Here is a 21118-nt window from a genome sequence, read left to right on the forward strand (position 1 = left end):
AACTGTTGAGGATGTTTCAAAGGCTGACACAGTTACAGTACACACACTAATGGGACCAAACAAACAAATCTGTGGTGAAGGTCTCAGTTCTTTATGAACAAGACTATGGAGGACAGGTCCTTAATGTGAATTTGAACTTTTACAACTCAATGACAAAAAGGATAAACTCCATAAGCTTCAACACAAGACAATACGAGACACATTTTTAGTACAACAATCTTTATTCACTCGGCACTACATTTTCACCAGCTGAGTAAACGCAGCCTCTTCAGCACTCTCTCCTCCAACCGGAATGAAACACATCTTGGCAATGAAATATTCACTATTTACTCAAGTCATTTATCTCATTATTGTTGACCGTTTTAAAACCTAGTCAAGTGCAGGCTTCTTCCGCGATGGGTTAAGTCCGCTGTGGTCACAAAGTTGAGCCTTTATCAAAGCGCAGCAAAGGTTTAAGTGCTCTACTCGGTCTGAAAGCAGCCTGTCAGACGTCTGTCGCGGTGGCAAGTCCTCACGTCAACCACAGCAGCAGTGTTATTTCTTACCTGTGCAGGAAACAGGACACAGCAATTAACAGTTGTGCCAATCACAAAACAATCCAAGTTAATTAACAGTATTGTGACACTTTTTAACACTTTTTGCCAGATTAAAAGGAATAGTTTGACCTTTTAGAAAATACCTAAAGCATATTTGCTTTCTTTCTGAAGACAGATTAATACAACTCTCATGTTTATCCACTAAAGATGTTGTCACTGACTGTGCATAGCCAGAAAATAGTCCGGCACATAAACCCATGCAAAGCTACAACTTAGTGCTTTCACACAAAAACAAGCACTATATCATCCAGCCACGGCTGTTTTTCAAAGCACCCTGTGCAACATGTGGCGTGTAATAAGTCCTGTCAACATGCCATCAACCCAATGCTGATTGTCATGCTGCAGAGAGGAGCAGAAAGATTTTATTCAAAAAGATACAGAAATTTATTGGCATGCCAGAAGGTCACCAGACGGCTGAAGACTGGAAGAGTGGCTTTAATCTCGAACCCTTCAGGAAGCATCGTAACACTCACATTATCTCCGATAAGACAGGTTAAACTACCAGACGAGTGATGACTGTTGTCCATCACTGTTTTTGAGTGATGGACAAACAGTCCTGCATGATCATGTGTGTGTGTGTGTGTGTGTGTGTGTGTGTGTGTGTGTGTGTGTGTGTGTGTGTCTCCGCGTGTGTTTAAGTGTCCTCTGTGCTGTGGGGTTCCACACATGGAGTCTATAACTCCTGGTTCGGCCCCCCTCCCCTCAGTCTTTTTCTTTTAACTTTCCTCATGAAAGAGAAAGCAGCCGCAACTTTGTTAAAAAGGCGCACATGGACACACACGGAGATCAGCCAGAAATAAAGCGCGCAGAAAAACACAAACAAGAGAGAAATGGGAGCATTATTCTAAACAAAAACATCAATACCGTGACCACCAGAGACACCACAATAGAACAACAGAAGAGAGCCGTGCCCGGACTGACCGCAGGGGCTCGTGATGTGTGATGTGGCCCAGCAGCAGCCTCTCTTCCTGGGCCCTGAGTGTCTGTAGTGGTCTCCTGGGCCGGAGGGGGTGACCATCCTGAACTAATTGGTTCATCCTAACATGCATCCCTATCTTCTGAGTCATGAGGAATTATGCTTTCAAAAGGGGCCATTTCCTATTGACTGTGGTTTTGGGGTTTGTGTGCATGTGTGTGTGTGTTTACCACGACTTTTCTGATCTCTGAGGAGGATGACTGTACGGGTAATATAACTTGTTTCTGTGTCAAGTGTGTAACGGAGCCTTCACATCTAACCTGTTTGTTGCGGTTCGTTTGGGCTGCTGTGATAGCTGTCAGTGGACCTCCGGTGCAGACTAAAAAACTGAACCCAAAACTGTGGTTCATTTGTGGTGTGAAAGCAAAGCAGACCAACGATAAGATCTGGTATGTGTTTCAATTGGTTAATAAGGAAATATGAGCATCATCAACTTACAGGGAAGGGGCCTCAATAAACTGCTGTTTTGGCCTGAGCTGAGTCAATATTTTTTCCTCAAAATAATGTTTAAAGTGGTATTTGCTATATTTGAAGACAAAACAATTACGGATTCACAACATCAAAGTGCTGGTGTTGCATCATGTGTTGTTTGCAGCCTTAATTGTAGCTCAGCTAGCAGGTTTCTTCAATTCTTTTTATAGCGTATGTGTTACAGGAAGTCAGCCCTGTAAGTATTTATGAAGCCCAGCTCGACTTTGAAGACTTTCTGATGGCTTGTGTAACATTGTTTTGCTGCTGTGGAGGAAATAAATTCCTGACAAGCGAAAACATCTTCTGCCTGGAAATGGATTGAGGACCACATCATCTGCCAAACAGCCAAGTATGACCGGTGTCGAATGTCAGGATGAGGAGCCCACAAAGAGAAAATCAGTCCCCCTCCAAGAGCCTGACAGGAGAGTTTGAGTGCATCACTGACAGACAAGCTACACATATGTAACATTAAGTTATGCCTTAACGGATACGTTTCATGTTCACTTTTTCAAAAATTAGCAGGTAGAGTAAGTGAAGCTGGGGGGAAAGGGGTTCATTGCAATGAGGGTTATATTCGGGCAAGTTCATTAGGCCTATAGAATAATGCAAGACCATTCTGTACCCATTGTAACATACAGGTGAATGAGGGCAGGATCCAACCTCCTGCGAGTGGTTCTAAGCAACAATAAAAACACTAAACAACAACAAACAAACACAAAGACCGCACTGCACTTTTTTCTAAATTTCAACCGTAGGCTTTTACAAAAATAGGCAGTGCCCTGACTGATCATGCACTCACTTATATTCTCATAATAACTTATTGATGAGATCTTTGTGACACCTGAGAAGATACGTATACACACAAAGTTCAGTTAAATGCTTCATGACCTGCTGCCAGAAATCAGAATTTGTGGTGCTGATGACACAGGATGACAGAGCTATGGTTTGTTAATAAAAAGTCAGTGTGAACATGAACCGGACCAGAACTAAAAGGCAACAATGGATCATTTTCTTCCTCTGTGTGGACTAGAGGAACCAAACTACACCTGTAAAAGTGAGTGCAAGAGTGTTAGAGTGCAAGTCTACATCCTGTCCCGTCCTCACCTGGAAGTTTGAGCCACTTGGGCACCTTGCCCGGGTCAGATCTGGTAGGTTTAGCAGCCTGTGTGTGTGCAGACGGGTCTCGCTCGTCATGCGTGGGCCTGCTGGTGTCCGCCTTCGGCTCTGGAGGAGGCGGTGGCCCATCGGAGCCCGTGGAGCTTGGGGGGGTTGCTGGGCCCTGGAGCATGCAGCTGAGGTGGGGTAAGAAAACAAAAAGGACACCAACAAATATGCTTTGGTGAAAAGAGCTTGTTGTTTCTATTTTCTTCAGGAATTACTAGTTAAACTATTTAAAGCAGCATCATTTGAATGAGGCCAGAAGTGAGATCAAGATCTAAACCAGAGGAGGAGTGATGACCTTGTTAAAGTAGCAAAAGGACAACAGGTGGGGGTCACTGTTGGGAAACAAGCTCTATCTTTAGAAGGACTGGAAAATGGTTTGTGTGTGTGTGTATGTTTATGTATGTGCGTGTGTGGAGGAAATGAGGGCGCATGGGGGCACCTGCTGTTTAGGCAGAACCTCAAAGGGATTCCAATGATGACAGCTTTGTGACAGGAAAATAGGCTGGTTGCCGCGGGATACAAGTGCATATACACACCCAAATGCACGCACGGCCAGGCCCACATTTAAACACAAACCCACACACGTGTACACATACCTTGCAATGGACTCATTTGCTTGCATTGCCGAGACGGAGGACTCAAGCAGCTCCCTCTTTATATAAAAATCTGTGCAGAAAACACACACACACAAACACAAACACACAGGGAGTCACACAATGTAAACTATTGTTTTGTTAAATAACATTCCTCAGTAATACACCAGTATCTAAATTCAAAATCAGCATATGAAAGAAAAGAAGCGAAAAGACAATAACCTGTCTTAACGTCGGAGCCGAAGTACACCAGAGCACCAGGAAACAGGTCGGCCTGCAGACAGAGAGAGAGGAGGAGAAGTGAACAGGAGCCATCAGTTTGTTTTTCACACAGGTCAATTTCTGCAAAATTGGAGAAATCTAAACAAAACTGCCTCGAGCTACACGCGAACCAAATGCTACCACCACATCCAAGCAAAAGTCAGGTTCATTTTTGAAAATGATTCATTGCTCGGGGATCTGAACCAGTAACCGTGGCCCTTTGAAGCAGACCACAAAATGAGCTCCAATCAAATGGTTAGTGAAAACACTTTCACCCCTGCAGCACAACACTCCTCTCCGGTGAACATCTTAATGGTTATAATGGACCGGTGGCAGGCAGATATTATCAACCGTACAATTATGACGGTGGAGACGCAGACAGACAGGCAGGCAGGCAAGCGGGGCACATGTCTGTGACTCTAATAGAAAAGTAGACAAACAAAACTAGTTCAAGTAAAACACTGGTTTTACTCATGTGCAGGAGCAACACAGGAGAGCGTGTAAGCAGAATAATGTTGTGGTAAAATCACTTTCAGCTGGTGGTCATCATGTGACCAAAAACCACAGACGGAGACAAACCTCAACTTTATTCTCAAGACAAACACCATGAGTAATTTCTGCTTTTATCCTCTTTGTTCAGTAAATAGTATCCTCAACTGTATAACTACCCTGAGATGAATATGATCATGTGTGTTTTAAAGCCGACTTAAGCTGACATAGAAGTAGTAGGTAGTTGTTTATCAATCCAAAAAGAAGAGTTAGTTCATCTCAGAAACAAAAACCAGTACATGTCTACGTGAAGTGATCTTTATTACAGAATGCTTACTTCTACTGTGGATGTTCAGACAGAAAAGATGACTTATATTTTTTGACCAAAGAAAGACAAGGGTGTAAAATGCAAAATGAAATGAAATCACTACCGTCACTCTTTAATGCATTTTACCGTTTTCTTCATTTCTCCTTTTTTATTACAACTTTGAGAGGCGTCCACACATACTTGAATACATTTTTCATCCTCCCCTGATATGTTTTTAATAACGTTGTCAGGGATTTGTTTGTGTAATTACTTTTTATTATGTTTTGTCTCTGATCTCTATTTATCTAATTATGCAATTTTAGACCTTTTGACCAGTGTCAGAATTATCTTGGAGTTGGATATGTACAGACTCAGTGTCGTTGAAGATGTCCAGATTAGTTTGCCAGGGCCCTTCCTGTCTGGAATATCAAGTGAATAAACAATTTGATCTTTCCCCAACTGACAGCATCTTGTCAGACATTATAATTTACTTTAGATTGTACTATTATAATATTGTTCAAAGTGATTTTAGAGCCAGACCGATTCTTGATTTTAGGGGCCTATACCGATATCATGGATATATTTGCACTATGCTTTCAGCATTTGTCATTGTTCCTGGTGTTAAATGGATTTGCAACAATGGACGCGACATGTACAAGTACAAACTGCCGCAGCGAGCCAGACATAGAGTAGCAGGAGTCACGTTTCACTTGTAACGTGACGAGAGTAAGGGCAGTTTTTGGCAATAATTTGGATTTAAACCAATGCTAATAGGTAACCTGATAATGTTAATGAGGGAAAAGTAATTACCTCACAGAGAAGTTTGTGTGCGGTCTGTCGCCTGCAGCTCTTCATCAAACAGCTCCTTCTTGTTCATTATTCCCACAGACTGAATAAAACTACTCCCAGACATATTTAAAACTGATCTGCTGCCAACAAATGTCGAAAACAACATCGTTGTTTTGCTCTGTAGGACACATTTTTGATAAACTATAGTGGTGAACGATGCTAATCTCGCTGAACACGTGCATTTCCTGTGTCTAGCCTACTTCAAAATAAAAATCAATTGGCGTTTCACCGGCTAAATGCTTTTAATGTGAAGCTGAGGCTGTAAGAAATGTCCTGTTTGCATTAGCAGTAAATTAACACAGCGCTCTACAGATAGTGGGCACCTTTTCTGGTGTACCGGGGATTACTGATGTTGTCACGAGTCACTGTGGCAACCCTAATGGACACACATTTTTTGCAATGATCCCTCAAATGTGGTTATCAAACACATGTGACATATGTAACGAAGGCCAGATATTTTACAATTTAACAATAAACCTTATTGTCTATAATGACATCAGTGCACTGAAACGGGAAACTTCAATGGAAATTTGACATGCGCCAATACTGATCGCGCTCTAACAGTTTTTTAAACAGTTCTTTAAACAGACGTCAACCATGAGCTCTTGTAACTTGTTGATGGGCTCTTCTCAGCTTGCCATCAGTTTAAATTGATTAAGTTTGATTTCAGTTGCTCAAAATTAAAAGATTGAAGGCGACATTCATGGACTTTTAATATTACTATCTTACTGTCTTTTCACGCATTACAACATCTCAAACCCATTTTACAAGATTCTGAGTCAGCTTGAAAAAATCAGTCATATTCAACCAACTCACAACACTTACAGTAGCTAAATCACCTCACACTGTCGAGCTGCAGGTAATAAAATCTGCCAGCGTCATCTGTCATTTAAGCTGGCTAGAAATCAGGAGCTGCTTTTGTCTAACTGTCTGAAATCAAGGACACCTCATTCAAAATATGACTATGAATGGGATGAAGGGGAGTTAATCGACACACTACTATGTAATAAAAGTGACCCGTTAGCAGCAGTACTAGTGCCGTCGCCGAAACATTTTCCATGTACCGTTTCAAATCAGCACTGTAAAAAGAGATGCCTCTGGGATTAGGTTGGTTTATCTTCCGCTACAACCCGGTTTACACACACTGTCCTCTCTCTCTCTCTGTCTCTACCCCCCTCGCCCTCACTAGCTGTTGGCTAAATTGGGACACACTGGCCTAATTGCTATTATCGCAGCCCTGTGAGCAGGAAACAAAGTGTTACAGTGAAACAACGGGCATTCCTGCTATCCCGCTCCCTCTGGCAGCGGCACTTCCATTCGGGATGAGACAGCGCGACTGGACAAGACCTGTGTATGTGTGTGTGTGTGTGTGAGAAACAGTGTAAAAAATATATAAGAGAGAGGAATGGAGTGAGGGAGAGAGAGAGGCAGAACGGATCCTGATGGAAGACAGAGGGAGAGACGGATGAGGGAGGGGACGCCTGGTATCAAAGGGCTTCTGGGTTGGGAAACATTCCTTTCCTGACATGACACAAAGTGATTAAAGTGTGTGTCTGTATGTGTGTGTGTGTGTGTGTGTGTGTGTGTGTGTGTGTGTGTGTGTGTGTGTGTGTGTGAGTGAGTGAGTGAGTGAGTGAGAGAGAGGGACAGAGTACATATGTGTGTGCACTCATGTCTATGTGACATGAAAGATTAAAGATTCCTTGTGTGTGTGTGTGTCAAAGATTGATGTATAGACAGGGAAACAGAGCCAGAAAGTGTGTGTGTGTGTGTGTGTGTGTTTGAGAGAGAGAGAGAGACATGACACCAAGGGGATTAAAGATTTTGTTATTGTGCATTTTAACGCTTTTAAGTCCCTAATGGATAGAGACATGGGGGTGAGGGGAGGAGGGTGAGGCACAAGAGAGGGTCGGAGAGAGGGACAGTAGTGGTGGTGGATGAGGGTGGAGGGTGTGTGTGTGGGGGGGATTGAGAGGAAGAGAGAGAGAGAAAGCTGGAGTTGGGGTACAGGACAGGGACGTGTAGTGATAAACAGGCAGGGACAGAGTTCACGAAGGGACAAAAAGATGAAAAACAAAGAGATGGCGACTTGCATCAGAACATCACATTTGATTCAGAGAGATCATGGCACCTACAGGGCGCGTACACACACACGCACACACACATTTGCTTTTGAGGATTGTTATCTTTCGTAGCAGCCCCTCTGAGGATCTGAATCTTGTTCACCATCACAAGAGGATCGCTTTAATCTACTTCTTCTTCCACCCCCTTCATTCCTCCGCTTCTTCTTTGGTCTACTTAAGCTCCAGTCAACATGTCAGAAGCAAAGACAGGAGGATGATGAAAATGTTCTACCTGTTCTAAAAATAAAAGAGCAACAAGAGTCAGAGAGGGCGTCTGGGTACAGGCTGATCAAACAGAGGACAACTTCTTGTTTTTCATTTGTGTCTCTTCACTCTCAACTGTTTCATTATTCCAATAGCTCTGAACTCTGAAGGCAACAAAGCATCAAGGCTGCCCATTGCTCTGTGTGTGCGTGTGTGTGTGTGTGTGTGTCAAGATCAAAGCGAGGCCTGTATTAACCCCATGTGCCAGTCTGGGAAAAATCAAGCCCAGCTGGGGTCAAGGACAGTGGAGAGAGTGGGAACAAGTGTGAGAGTGTGGAGGAGCGAGAGAAGAGGGGGAGAACGGGAATGTGGTGGGGCTTTGAAGAGGAGAGAGAGACCAGCCGATACATTTTACAGTCTCTCTGTGTGTGTGTGTGTGTGTGTGTGTGTGTGTTGAGGTAGCTTCAAAGATGGAAAGCCAGAGTTTTGTAGTTGTTGTTTTCTGCAGTTTGACTGTGATGTGGTTGCTTGAGTCAAATTGTTCTGTTTATTCTTGTGGTTTAAAGAAGTGTTACTGGAAGACTTAAATGGCGGCAGTATCTTACCTGAAACAGTGTAGCTGAAGGGTCATCCAGGATGGTTTTTGGGGGGGTGATGACTAAAATACATTTGAAGCAAGAACAACATGGGTAGAAATTAGAAATGCATACTCCTTGCTAAAAGCTACACTGACCGTGCAAAGTTAAACTGAACAAAGTTCATTTAAAAAATGGACGAAGACCAATGTTTGCAGACATGCCCTTTCTTAAACTACAAGCTTTTATAATATTATATAATCAGTTTTTATCTAAAACTAAATATGGCTCTGTAACAATGTTTTGCCCACATCAACAGATACTGTACATCAGTGATGGAATGCAACAAAGTACATTTACTCAAGGAGCATCTCCATTTTCAGCTTCCTCCACATTTTGGGAGGCAAATATTGGACTTTTTACAACAAATTTATTTTATAACTTACATTGCTAGTTACTTTGCAGATTAGATGATGCAACAGAGCCAAAGTAGCACATTTTAAAATCAATTTATCGGTAACCAGATTTTTTTTTTTTTTTTTTTAAATGAATGATCAGAAATATGCTGAACATCAGCTCTGATAATCCGTCAACCCCGACTATACAGTGTTGAAATAGGACCTACATGTAAATGTAAGCATAACTTACATAGTTTTCCTTGTACTTTTGATCCTAAAATACATATATTGCCAGAAAATTAATTTTGGTACTTAAGTATATATACTCACTTTCACTCAAATACTATTCATACGGGTGACTTTCACTTTAACCAAAGTAATATTTTAGCACGATATCTTTATTTTTACACAAATATGACTTTTGGGTCATATGACTATAACACTGCTGCACATGCAGCATCTGAACACTTGTATCTTTGGACAGGGCCTAGACATGATTTACTTTTGTGTATGAAAATGTGTATCTCTTTAGAAAAAGAACACAGACACCCACATCGGCTTCCTAACTGGGTCTTATCCATGTATATAGTATCACTGGCAAAGGTGAATTCCTTATGTTATGTTATAATGGAGTGAAATATCTGAGTTTGTGGATGTTATTTAGAAAGACATAAACTGACCGTGAAATACAATGATGGAAAATACAAACAATGTTTCAATAGAAACAGCATTATCCAGGAGGATTCTGCGACCTTGTGTCCTGGACTAGGCCCTAGATAGACCTGTGTGACCTGTATGCTACTCTGACCTCTATTACAATTTGATTAGGCATTTGGCATCATACTGCCTCTAATTCACACGGCATTGGACAAATAAACAGTGAGAAAAGCTGACAAATAATGTGCCGACAGATGAATGTAGTGGTACTATGTTAATTATAAGTAACAACCAATGTCAGTACAGAAATGCCAAACGAGGTTTGCGGTCATTTAGAAACAGTGTCTTCATTACATAGTTTGTCAACCAGGCACCAAGTATAAAATGTCTCGGTCAGAACGTATGTAAGGGCCCTGGTTAGAAAGGTTTCTTAATGTTGGGAATAATAACAAGTATCAGCTTTAAAAACCCAGTACTGGTTATAATGACAGCTGATAGAAATGATGGAAAAACTACAAACAACTTTTAAAAAGGCTGGAATCATTATTTTCTGGCCAGGTGTGAAAGCACAGAAATATGGTTTCATATACACATCAAACCTTCACAAAGGAGCTGCAGGGATGTATTTCTGTGGTTGATGAGGTTATGATTAATTAGTGGGAAGATTAAATGACACTTACACAGGTAGAAACTGAGCTGAGGATCCTCCAAGTGACTCCTCACAAAATGCCTCACAGCAGCAACTGGACACAAAACAAATACAGAACACCTCCAGTCAGTCACTGTGTGGAGTATCATTCATTTTTCAGATGGAATTTCCCTCAGATGTGTTGTTCAGCTGGTTGTCGTGTTGAGGTGGATCTAATCCCTGGAATTACAGACCTGTCTCATTCTTGCCGTCTCTCTGTCACTCTGGTGTGGCTACAGTCATAAATGTGGTGAGGGAGCCGCAAGGAGCTTTAACATTGCAGCCATACCTGTGGCTAGCCAGCTGAAATGAACACTCTCCACACTGCACATGCACGCAAACACTCACTCACTCACACACACACACACACACAGACAGACACACCTGTCTCCAGAGGCCTGAAGAAGCCCTGTAGAACATGTCTGTCAGGAAACTGGACCCTCAGGACTACCTGGAAACAAACAGTGGCAGCAGGTTATTCATAGTCTGCATATTTCATATTTCATACAACCATTTAAAAACAGGATTGTGATTTTGCTCACTTTGGGATATCTCTGTATCTTCTCCTTCATCTGTGCCTCTCTTAGAGATTTAGTCATCAGCGGGGCCTCCTCCAATAACTTCCTAAAAAGGAACAAGTGAGAAAGAGACAAGACGCGGTTATAATGAAATGAGCTGTGAAATAAAAAGCAGACCGCAGGAGTCAGCGAGGGGAAAGATGAGCGCAAAATGTTTCGTCCTCTACCCCGACTCGTGTGTGGCCGTGCATGTGTGTGTGTGTGTGTGTGTGCGCGTCGGAGGCACGAGACGAATTGCTGTGGTCTGCTTAATTCCACCCTCTGTAATTGCAGTCATTGACACAGTAGTAGCGTAGCCATGAGGCAGCCGGCTAAGTCAATGTAGACGGAGATTAAAGGACGTACGCGGTGTGGTCTCAACCTGACGGTGTTTGGTCGATGGCTGGAAGATAAACGTCTGCACAGAACAGGCTCACTAATTGCTCCCTGGATGCCATATTTAGAAGCTTTTGTAGTGTCTTATAAATGAGAACATGTTTACAAACACACACAGTGTCTCAGCAGCTGTGGTCTGCTGCGGCCACATCCAGAGAGTGCAGAGTAAACTCCTCCGCATCTGTTTTGAAGAAGCGCTCATAAATAAATAAAAACTTCAAACTCATAATAAATAAAAAAGAAGAAGAACTTCAAAACGCACGCAGTGATGCCCGCCATTCTCCCTGCCTATGGCCTCTCATCACTGCTATGGTATTCTGCAATTAAGGGTTATACATCGACACAACACCGCAGGACCAAATGCCAAACTGACTAATTATCTGTTACAAACAGTGCAGGAACACATCTGATCCAGGCGTGTTTCTGCAGCAACAAGGTATTTATACCAATTATCACACACGCAGTCCTCTGACCCGAAGTCACTCAACTGCTTCCATTCACTTCCTTCTCCCACCTCTCGCTCTTCAGCTGGGCGAAACGCTTGCGCACATCGTCCACCGTCACTTCAAAGAACTGGTCGGGCAGATTCTCGTGGTCCTCAGAGTGATGGGACATCGCGTCCAGGTGGTAGACGAGAGGCTCCCTCTCTATTGGCTGTAGAAACAGTAAAGGTAAGGATGGAGATATAAAAATGTCCACATTGATGTTTTCATCTAAAGCAGAGGTTTTCAAATTGTGAGGCACATGTCTGCAGAGGGAGAGATGTGAGACAAAGATACTGAGTGAGCTGAAAGGGACAGGTGCATGCCAGTGAGCTCAAAACAACGGGGAGTCATTTACTGTATTGTAGTTTGGCCCATTGATTTGACTGGAGTGGCAGTGGCAGTGACACACAGCTCTTGGAGGCAATTAGGACACTTTAAGACCTAAGTTTACCCAAAAATGAAAAGTCATTATCTGGTAATCACCTTCATGCCGATGGAAGGTCAGGTGAAGTTTTGTAGTCTGCAAAACATTTCTGGAGCTCATTACGCCGTGTTCAGCATAATAAAGTCTCCTGAAGCCCAGAGATCCCAAACTGATTTGAAAAAAACGTTATTAACACCCTTGATGCACAGTCAAGCTCGTACACACACTTCAGATAGGATGCTCGCTAACGCTTTAAGCTTAACATCTTCAGTTAGGGTTTTGGCATAACAAAACAGAGTCTGGTAGAGGATTTTCAGTTGTTTAGGAGAACGCTGCAATGCTGCTTTGCTGTGAAGCTCCAGCAATGTTATGTGGACTACAAAACTTCACCAGAATTTCCGTCGGCATGGGGGTGAGTAGATAATGACTGAATTTTCATTTTTGGGGTGAACTTATACTTTAAGCGCCACATTGCTGTTATCTCCCTAAACTCCTTGTACTCTCCTTATAACTTTGCCAGAGAATCATGACGTTTCTCAGCCTTTTTTAGTATCAAAGCGATCCATTGATAGTTGTCTGTATAGATATGGTTACATTGCAAATAGGAGTCGCTATTAGCTAAAATGGTGCAAACTTGCAAGAATGTAAAAAAATGCAGGTTAAAAAAACTAAGCCTGTGTCCGTGGAACCATAATTGACACTGTGGTTCAAAAAGTAGGCTGGGGATGGGGAGAGGGTGTATTTTTCTCCATTTTGTCTAAGTCAGGGGCTACCAATGCCACACTTTGAAAAAACATCATGATTATACCAGTATTTACAGACCTGAGAGGGAATGTAAACCTAAATTGATGAGTTACAGAATAACATTAAGTTCAAGGCTCATTCAAGGAAAGCTCATAAACTGAAACCAACAGGCAACAGGTTAAAAGTTCAGAAACTGGAAACAAATAGGTTTACCTCCAAGAACTCTTCCCCCTGCTCCATGTCCTCGTCTGGCTGGTTTGCAGGGGTTTGACGCTGTGAAAGGAATAGAAAAAGCTCTCCAATAAAGTTTTACTAAATTACTTGAGAACAAATATTTGTGTTATGGTTATTGTTTCTAGAGTCAAGAATGAATTTTAGTCTCTAGCAAAATGTTGTGTAATCTACAGAAGTTTGCTTGCATCAAACACAAATAGCTGCCAAAAGGTGAAACATAAATAACTTGAAGCAACATTAGGTTGACCTTAAGAGGAGTAAGAAAGTGTGATTTGGGCTTCCTGGTAGCCTGATGTGTATTTGAAGTATTGACAATGCAATCCACTTTTTTCAGATCTATATCTTCTCTGCCCAAGCTGAAAAATATATTGAAATCATACTTTAACCAATAAAAGCCATGGCCAAGTTTAGTAGTCTGAAGTTAAAAGTTACTCTTGATCTTATTCACAACAGTTGGAGAACAAATCTCCGTACAAGGTCAGTTTATTAGCTGTTCCGTAGCTTTAAAGCATATCTCATGAAGATCATCACTTTTTAAGCCAACTTGAACAAGAAGTCCTTAAAAGTGCTAAAAAATGAAAATGTAAACATCTATAATTTCATGACAACTCGCCAAACCGTAACTGCTGGATGAATCGTTGTTTTCTAAAAACTGATAATCTCAAAATGCAAAGTGAGGTTTGCAAAATTATTTCTGTTGGATAGGAGAAGTTTTAATAATCCTAGAATGAGATATAAGGACTTTCTTCATTTGCACCTCTTGTCATGGTACAGCTTACCTTGGTGCTGGAACTGTGGCTGGATTTGGCTTTCTTGGCTTTGGGTGATTCTACTGCAGCAGTCAGAGCAGCCAGAGATGAGGATGATGAGGATGACGATACTGAGCGACCCGCTGCACCTCCCCCAGGACCCCCAAGGCGCTGACCGCCTCCGGAGAAGGGAATGAAGGGAGCGGCAGAGTAGGAGGAGGCAGATGGGTGAGAGTTCAGTCCTGATGGCCCTGCTTTCTCACCATCCTCCTCTGACATTCCTTTCTCCACGGGAGGAACCTTTGGCCGAACTGCATCATGGGAGTTTGGAACCTCTTCCTGTTTAACAGGAAGTGTGCTTGTGGCAGACGTGGGAGGTGGCGCAGGGTGGGTTGGCATTGGCCTATCAAGGTTTGAATTTTTAATTGGCACCTCTGTTGTTGACGTCTCCGGATGTGATGGAACAGGATTGGGCTGAGATGGCAGGCTAGGCTTAGTTTCCTTGGCAACAGGTGTGGCTGGTATAGCCGGTGTTTCAGTGGCTTCGCCGCCATGTTCCTCTTCTTGTGCTTTGTTGTTTTTGAGTAAAAACCTTAAACAGAATAACAAGAAACAGCTTAATCATAAAGCATAAACTCTCAACTTTACATTGTTTTTGCTGTTTGTCCACATTAAATCAGCTCGAACACAAGCAGCCTACCTGACGATGGCACTTCCTCCTGTAAGACCCAGAGACTTCAGAGTGGCCTTCTTGAGTGCTTCTTCCCCACTCACCTACACACACACACACACACACACACACACACAGCTTTGTTACAATAAAACTCACTTTCAGCTCTTAACAAAGGGAGAGTTAAAGGAGCGTTGCATACCTCGTCTCTCATGTAAACACACACAGGGGTGGATCCTGACTCAGACAGCTCCGACTCACTGGAATCAGGTGGTGCCGACAGGAAAAACAGACATTAAAACTATGGATGAATTATTTTTATTGGCTTTAACAGTGACAAAACCAAACACAGAAGTGACTTTCCCTTGTTCAAGAAAATCAGCTCCGTGATTTTACAATCAAACCTCATGCAATGCAGTGGCACGCTGTCTGCATGTGTAAACCATGTGCGCACAATCCCGTGTTGAGACTAATTGAACCATAAATGTTTTACTATTGTTCTCCTCAATTCTAGAGAAATCAAAGCTTTCCCCCTCTGCTTCACAACATTCCCAGAACTTTTACGCTGGCGTGGGGCTAATATTCATTTCATGGAAGCGTAACTTCCCTGGAAAAGGATCAGGATATGGAGTGATGTCATTTAATAGAGATGAGATGAGGGCTGGACGGATGCACGAGCACCTGGGACCGCACAGCTGGAACTACTGAGTAACAGCTGCATGTGTGTGTGCGTGTATGTGTTTAAATGAGTAGTGGTGATGTGTGGGAAAGCTTGAACTGCAGTAGAGGAGTGAAGAGAAGAAGGGATGTTATTTAACAGTGTTTGATCATTCCTGCACAATAGTAACCATCACTTTCTGGCCTGCTGGAGTGTACAGGCAAACATACACACAAACACGTCATCCATACTTGTGAGGACCATCTCTCTGCTCTACTGGGGATGTGCAGACATTGAATAAAGTTGCAAAGGAGACATTTAAATTTCTCCTTAGACAATCTCAGGTGACTCACAGGAGCACTTCTAAGGCTTGGATAAAAACATGACACGAAAATATATTCTACTTTGCCAAGCTGCATTTAGGTCAGAGACATCCAATCACCGAGACATTTGTGCTTTAACTTATTGTTCCAGTGTAATGGCATGATAACGGCACCATCAACGTAAATGAAGATCGAATTGTGGCACAAAGGAAGCGCATCTGCCATCACATTACTGTCTTGCCCAGTCACTCTCCCCAGGTAACGGTGGAACAACTGGAATAACTGTGGAAACTCTACACTGCAAAAGAAAAGGAACCCAACTGAGGCAAAGAAGGTGAAGAGGGCGAGTGACAGAAATTGAGGTAAAACAAGAGTGAACAGAGGGCATTCACTAGATGGAGAGTGCTGGTGTTGCATCAAAGTCTGTTCCCTAGCTGATACGTTTCCCCTTACCACCGGGACATGAGAAGGTTCAAAACCGGCATTCTTTTTACTAGATCAATAAGTAACAAAACCGCCCTACTTCTTAATACAACCGAGTGTTTCACTGCCTTTCCTCAGCACTGAAATTAGGGTTTCTGCAAGCGATAGCCATGTTGATAACGCAGTCTGTGAGACAGCAGTACTAATAGTAATACCAAAGAATAATGCCTATTTCCACTTTAAATAAATGTACTTTTGAATTCTGGTTCAACTTTGGATGAATCCACAAAATACGGCTGTTTTTTTTTTTGTGAACTGCTAGGCCAAAGTGTTTTGAATTCAACGGCGCTCTAATTGACACCTCTGACTGGCTTTTTTCAACATAGCAATAGCAACCAAATATCGTAGGTATTGCAGTATTTAGAGCAGTCCATCATGCTGTACTGATGGATAAAGCATCTTTTCTCAGAAAAGACCAGCAGATCCTCCCACTCAGTATATAACCCAACCTTAATTCTGACCTTAACCCTAAAACTAAGCCTAACCCTCGGACAGTCCTGTGAAAAACCAGAAAATAACTCTTTTAAAATGTCCTCCATTTGTTCTGTTTGGTCCTCACAATGACAGATGTACAAAAGCACACCCACACACATAAACTTTGCACATGTGTACATGAACATACACACACCTGATCTGGGGGAAATTTGTGATCAGGTCCCAAAGACTCTGTCCACTCGAGAAGGAACCCTGGAGCCGAGAGCCATCCTCCATCTGTAGTGCAATCCGCACCTGAAGGACAGGAAACCACAGTAACGCACACATCTGTAGTTTAAGCATATGTTAAAGACCACACACACACTAAACACAGTAACCAGTGTGAAGAAACAATAAAGGGTCTAACAGTCTGTCCAAAACTCATGAGCTTTTTGTCTAACCTCATCGTATATACAGTGTCCATGTGATAGAGGTAACTATGAGATGAGATGCTACGTGTTTTTTTTCTGGCAGTATTACATTTTTGTTTACAGCTTGTGACAAAGATGTGAAAGATGTGACCCAGTGAAGGACCCTTACTGGTTTTGATCCAAAATTAGACTGTACATGTCTTAGAAACCAGAGGAATAAAAGACCTTATTTTAAATTTTGCTTTTTTCTTATGAAGTACTCAAAGGATTTACATTGAGACCTTATTATATCACAAGCATCGACACTAAAGAAACAGTTTAAACATACTACAAGGAACTTTTAAGTGGTTATGAACCAGTCTCAATTAATTACAGAAACAAAACGCTATACTTTGTTTCATCCTCATCATCTTTCGTCCAAAGTGGACGCTAGAATCAACAAAAAATTGACAGTAGCTTGAAACAATTTGTATGTTTTATTTCACAATATTAATTGCCTTTCAACACTATAGGATACAAAGTTAAAAAATAGGTGAATGCAAAACATATCTTTACCTCAACCCTTCAAATTGTAGGAATATGTGACAAAGGTTACCTTAAATGCAGAGGGGAAACTACTAAAGTCTCCCTAGGTGGCCATTTGTAGGTTCTTGGCTCAACAGTCTTGAGCCATTTTGCAGGAAGAAAATTCTTTGATAATCGAACTTGATTAATGCACATGTGTGCCTAGCTCAGTCTGAAATGAGTAACAGAAGGCATCAGGGCGAGTCTCTGTTGTTCTTTCTCCCTCTGACTCATTCAATGACTTATTTATGTTTACTGAACAACCATGTTGTCCAGCACAGAAAGCACGCTGCCCGTCGGCACACCGGGAGAGATGAAAAGAGCACCTTGGCTGTCAACAGTCAAACACAAAACACTCTCACACACCCGTCTGGCTGGGGTAAATGTTGGGAGAGCCTGAGTGTGTATGTGTGTGTGTGTGGTGCAAGAGTGAGTGTGTGTGTGTGTGTGTGTGTGTGTGTGTGTGTGTGTGTGTGTGTGGTACAAGAGTGAGTGAGTGTGTGTGTGTGAGTTAATAAATCTGTGAGGTATCAACAGTCAACCATCCATCAAATGAACAAGTACAACAGATCAAACCCAGCCGTGATTTTACTGCTTAGATTATGATGCCATGATGTCATAGGAAACTACAGCTCAGCTACAACAAAGTGTGTTTTTGGATACAGATCAGATTGGAGTGAAAGCAGGAACACAGGCGGAGAATTTATAAATGACCAGGTACTGACAATAAAAAAACCACAAATAAAGCTGACAGAAAAAACAAAATAACAGTGATACTGAAATATAAGGCTACGTATCATCTGGGAGGTTGTTTTTTTTTTAACAAATTATGGGTGGGACAAACCTTAATATGGTTTCATGTAATACAATACTGACTGTGTTGAATTATTGAAGCTGAGGAATTTTCTTTCTGTCCTGCAGATATTTGAACTGTTTTGTCTTTTGCCAATTTGGAGTTGTCTGAAAAACTCTCCAGGCCCACATTCCTGCACTATGTTACACAGGGATTCATCTCACCTGTGCACGCTTAACTTTGAGGAGATAAAAGCTCTACATAATCCTGTGAGGCACATCTTAGATTACCTTGTGAGTTTCATTGGGCTGGCCTGAATGCTTCAGAGTTTCCAAACCTAAATATCCAAATCAGTGTTTTATTTTTGTTTTTTGAAGAGGAAGGAGACGTTACATTGGCAGCACCGAAAAAGAGAAATGAAGCTCCTCTCTGGTGTTAAATTAGCAGTTTAATTAGTGGTCAAAGCTTCGAATACTTGAGGGTAATGCTCAGTGAAGTTTAGATGCCCAAAATATGATACTCAGGACAAGCCCAGTGTTTCGGGGAACTACCTGTATTGTGATGGCGAGCCCTAATCATCAGACTGTGATATACAGAGGTGTGACAAATTAAAAGAAAAAACCTGAATAAAAGGAGAAATCAAATCAGTGCAGTTGATTCCATGTGGGGCTTGAAGGCTAACTGACTGACTTGATGAAAATGATGTGACTCGTATGCTACAGCGGCACCAGATTAAGACCCAACTGAGCACCTATAGAAGATCTTAGCCGACATGTTAGAAAGAGCTCTCCACCACAATCCTCATTACATTAAATGAAGGAATTTCCTTTGGAAGACATGTTCAGTTCTTCAAATAGAGTTCAGCTCTTTGTTCAGCAGTGAAGCTTTTCTGGTGGTTGTTGTTGAAATAACCCCATACTGAAACACTTGCTGCAAAGCCACATCACAGCTAACTTATACAATATTTTGGACTGAACTGACTGTTTTTGACTTATTTGACTCAATATTGTTATTTCTCCAGAGAGTTTACATCACCCACCAATCGAAACAGTGTAACAAAAAAAAAAAAACAACATAAAAATGAATAACAAATGATCGGAGATGTTGTGATATTTGGTTCAGTCAGCTGTGCCTACACACCAAACTATCCAAACTACCAAGTGCTTCCATGTGGATTTGGGACATTTATCGAGTAGGAATTATCAACCAGTCAATGTAATTTTCTATGAAAGTCATACAAAACAATTTACTGTCCATGTTTGATGAACAGAAATTCTTCAATAAAATTCAATGTGTTACATTTTTTGTTCATCATTTTAAAAAATACAAACACATGAAGTTTACATTCAGCATATTTAAAAGCTAAATTTTAGTGACAAGCTTTCATTTCTCTTTTTCACACAATCACACCTGAGAATTAATCTGCGACAGCAGATGATGACCATATGTACCCTTGATCTCTCTCTCTCGCGCTCTCTCTCGCTCTCTCTCTCTCTCTCTCTCTCTCACACACACACACACACGTTGTTTTAACTAACCTGGCTGTCGGCTGCTGCCTGTTTCCTCGTACTCGTCACCATTTCCAGCTTGGCATTGTTGGGCAGGTTGGCAAACCTCCATGGCAGCGTGAGGTCAACAGTAGTCCTCTGAAACCTGTCAAGAGTTGATGACAGATGCATGATGGGACAATTGCGTCCTTCCTATACAATACTAAAAAATAAAGCTAAATATCTCTCCTGTAGAGCTGCTGAGTCATTAAAACAAAAGGTAGCAAACATCACATTGATATAATTCATTTGTTAGAGTGAAGGCAGTGTAATGGATCAAATCCTGGGTTTTATCTCAACTGTGAAGCTTTTTTTCTTTTTTGGAGATGGTCCAAACATTATGAAACGTAATGTGAAGCCAAGATTATATTTGTTTGTCTTACCAATTGGTAAAAATCAGTGCTTGAATTCAACCCTCCGGTTAAACACCTCACCTAATAGATGGGACAAACCTCGGCTGCTCTGTCTACTGGTTTAGTATCAGTAGCCATGTCATGTGTTCATTACTATTCACTTCTCAGACTGTGATTATCACACACAACACACTGAACCTGATTAGATTCAGTCTAGGCTCAGGCCAGGAATTAAAAGCTAACATTGATTTAGCTCAACTGTCAGTACAGTGACAGCTACATCAGCCAACTAATACTCACTTCAAACCGTGATCGTCCGGGTTAAATCCGTGCTTTTTGCAGACATCCTCCAGCACCTAAAGATGACAAATACAAGACGAATCTCACAGGTCAAGAGCTGCCACCTAATAAGCAAAATCATGTAATTTTATCCGCACGAAAACTGATCTGTCACTGGCTAACTGCTGTTAGCCAAACAAGCTAACTCAGAGGAGAACAGTTTGCTGGTTTAGGAACAAAGAAACGCGCAGGAAACAAACAGTCCGTACCAGAAAGCATGAAATGATCTTAAAACACGAGTTACCTGTAATAACGGTGTGTTTGGAGACACTTTAACTGTTTGTCTTCTCCCATTTGGAGTGAGAACCGTCACAGCTGTACCACAGGCTGCCATTGTGTGTCGTGACGTCGCGGTGTTTATTTGAATAAACTTTATTGACTCTTTACAAACAGGTTTTAAAGGGACCCAAGTTAGGAGAAAATGATTTTGCTGAGGTGCTCACAGACCTGGAAATTACCATTCAAACAATTAACAGCAGCGTGTCTCACTGTCGGTGTCATTCTGAACAATCGAAATGGCTTTTTTATAATAAAATGTGCTGTTGAAAAAAAACAATCCACGTGACATCTGACATATTCTGCAACATAATGCTTTTTTTCACT

General features: G+C 41.8%; 1 protein-coding gene across 1 annotated transcript; it reads right to left on the reverse strand.

Annotated features, from left to right (window-relative positions):
• Positions 1–202: 202 nt before the first annotated feature.
• On the reverse strand, positions 203–20860 carry aspscr1 (ASPSCR1 tether for SLC2A4, UBX domain containing). The gene is made up of 17 exons (XM_073472475.1): positions 20760–20860; positions 20477–20532; positions 19815–19929; positions 16703–16803; positions 14813–14870; positions 14641–14714; positions 13971–14532; positions 13171–13230; positions 11819–11958; positions 10894–10975; positions 10736–10802; positions 10344–10406; positions 8639–8691; positions 4023–4074; positions 3804–3873; positions 3148–3335; positions 203–545 (listed from the first exon to the last, which is right to left on the reverse strand). The coding sequence occupies exons 1-17, from the start codon at positions 20847–20849 to the stop codon at positions 535–537; spliced, it is 1842 nt and encodes a 613-aa protein (XP_073328576.1). The 5' UTR covers positions 20850–20860; the 3' UTR covers positions 203–534.
• Positions 20861–21118: the final 258 nt, after the last annotated feature.

This window comes from Pagrus major, chromosome 1 (assembly GCF_040436345.1).
Source record: "Pagrus major chromosome 1, Pma_NU_1.0".
Lineage (NCBI taxonomy): Eukaryota > Metazoa > Chordata > Actinopteri > Spariformes > Sparidae > Pagrus > Pagrus major.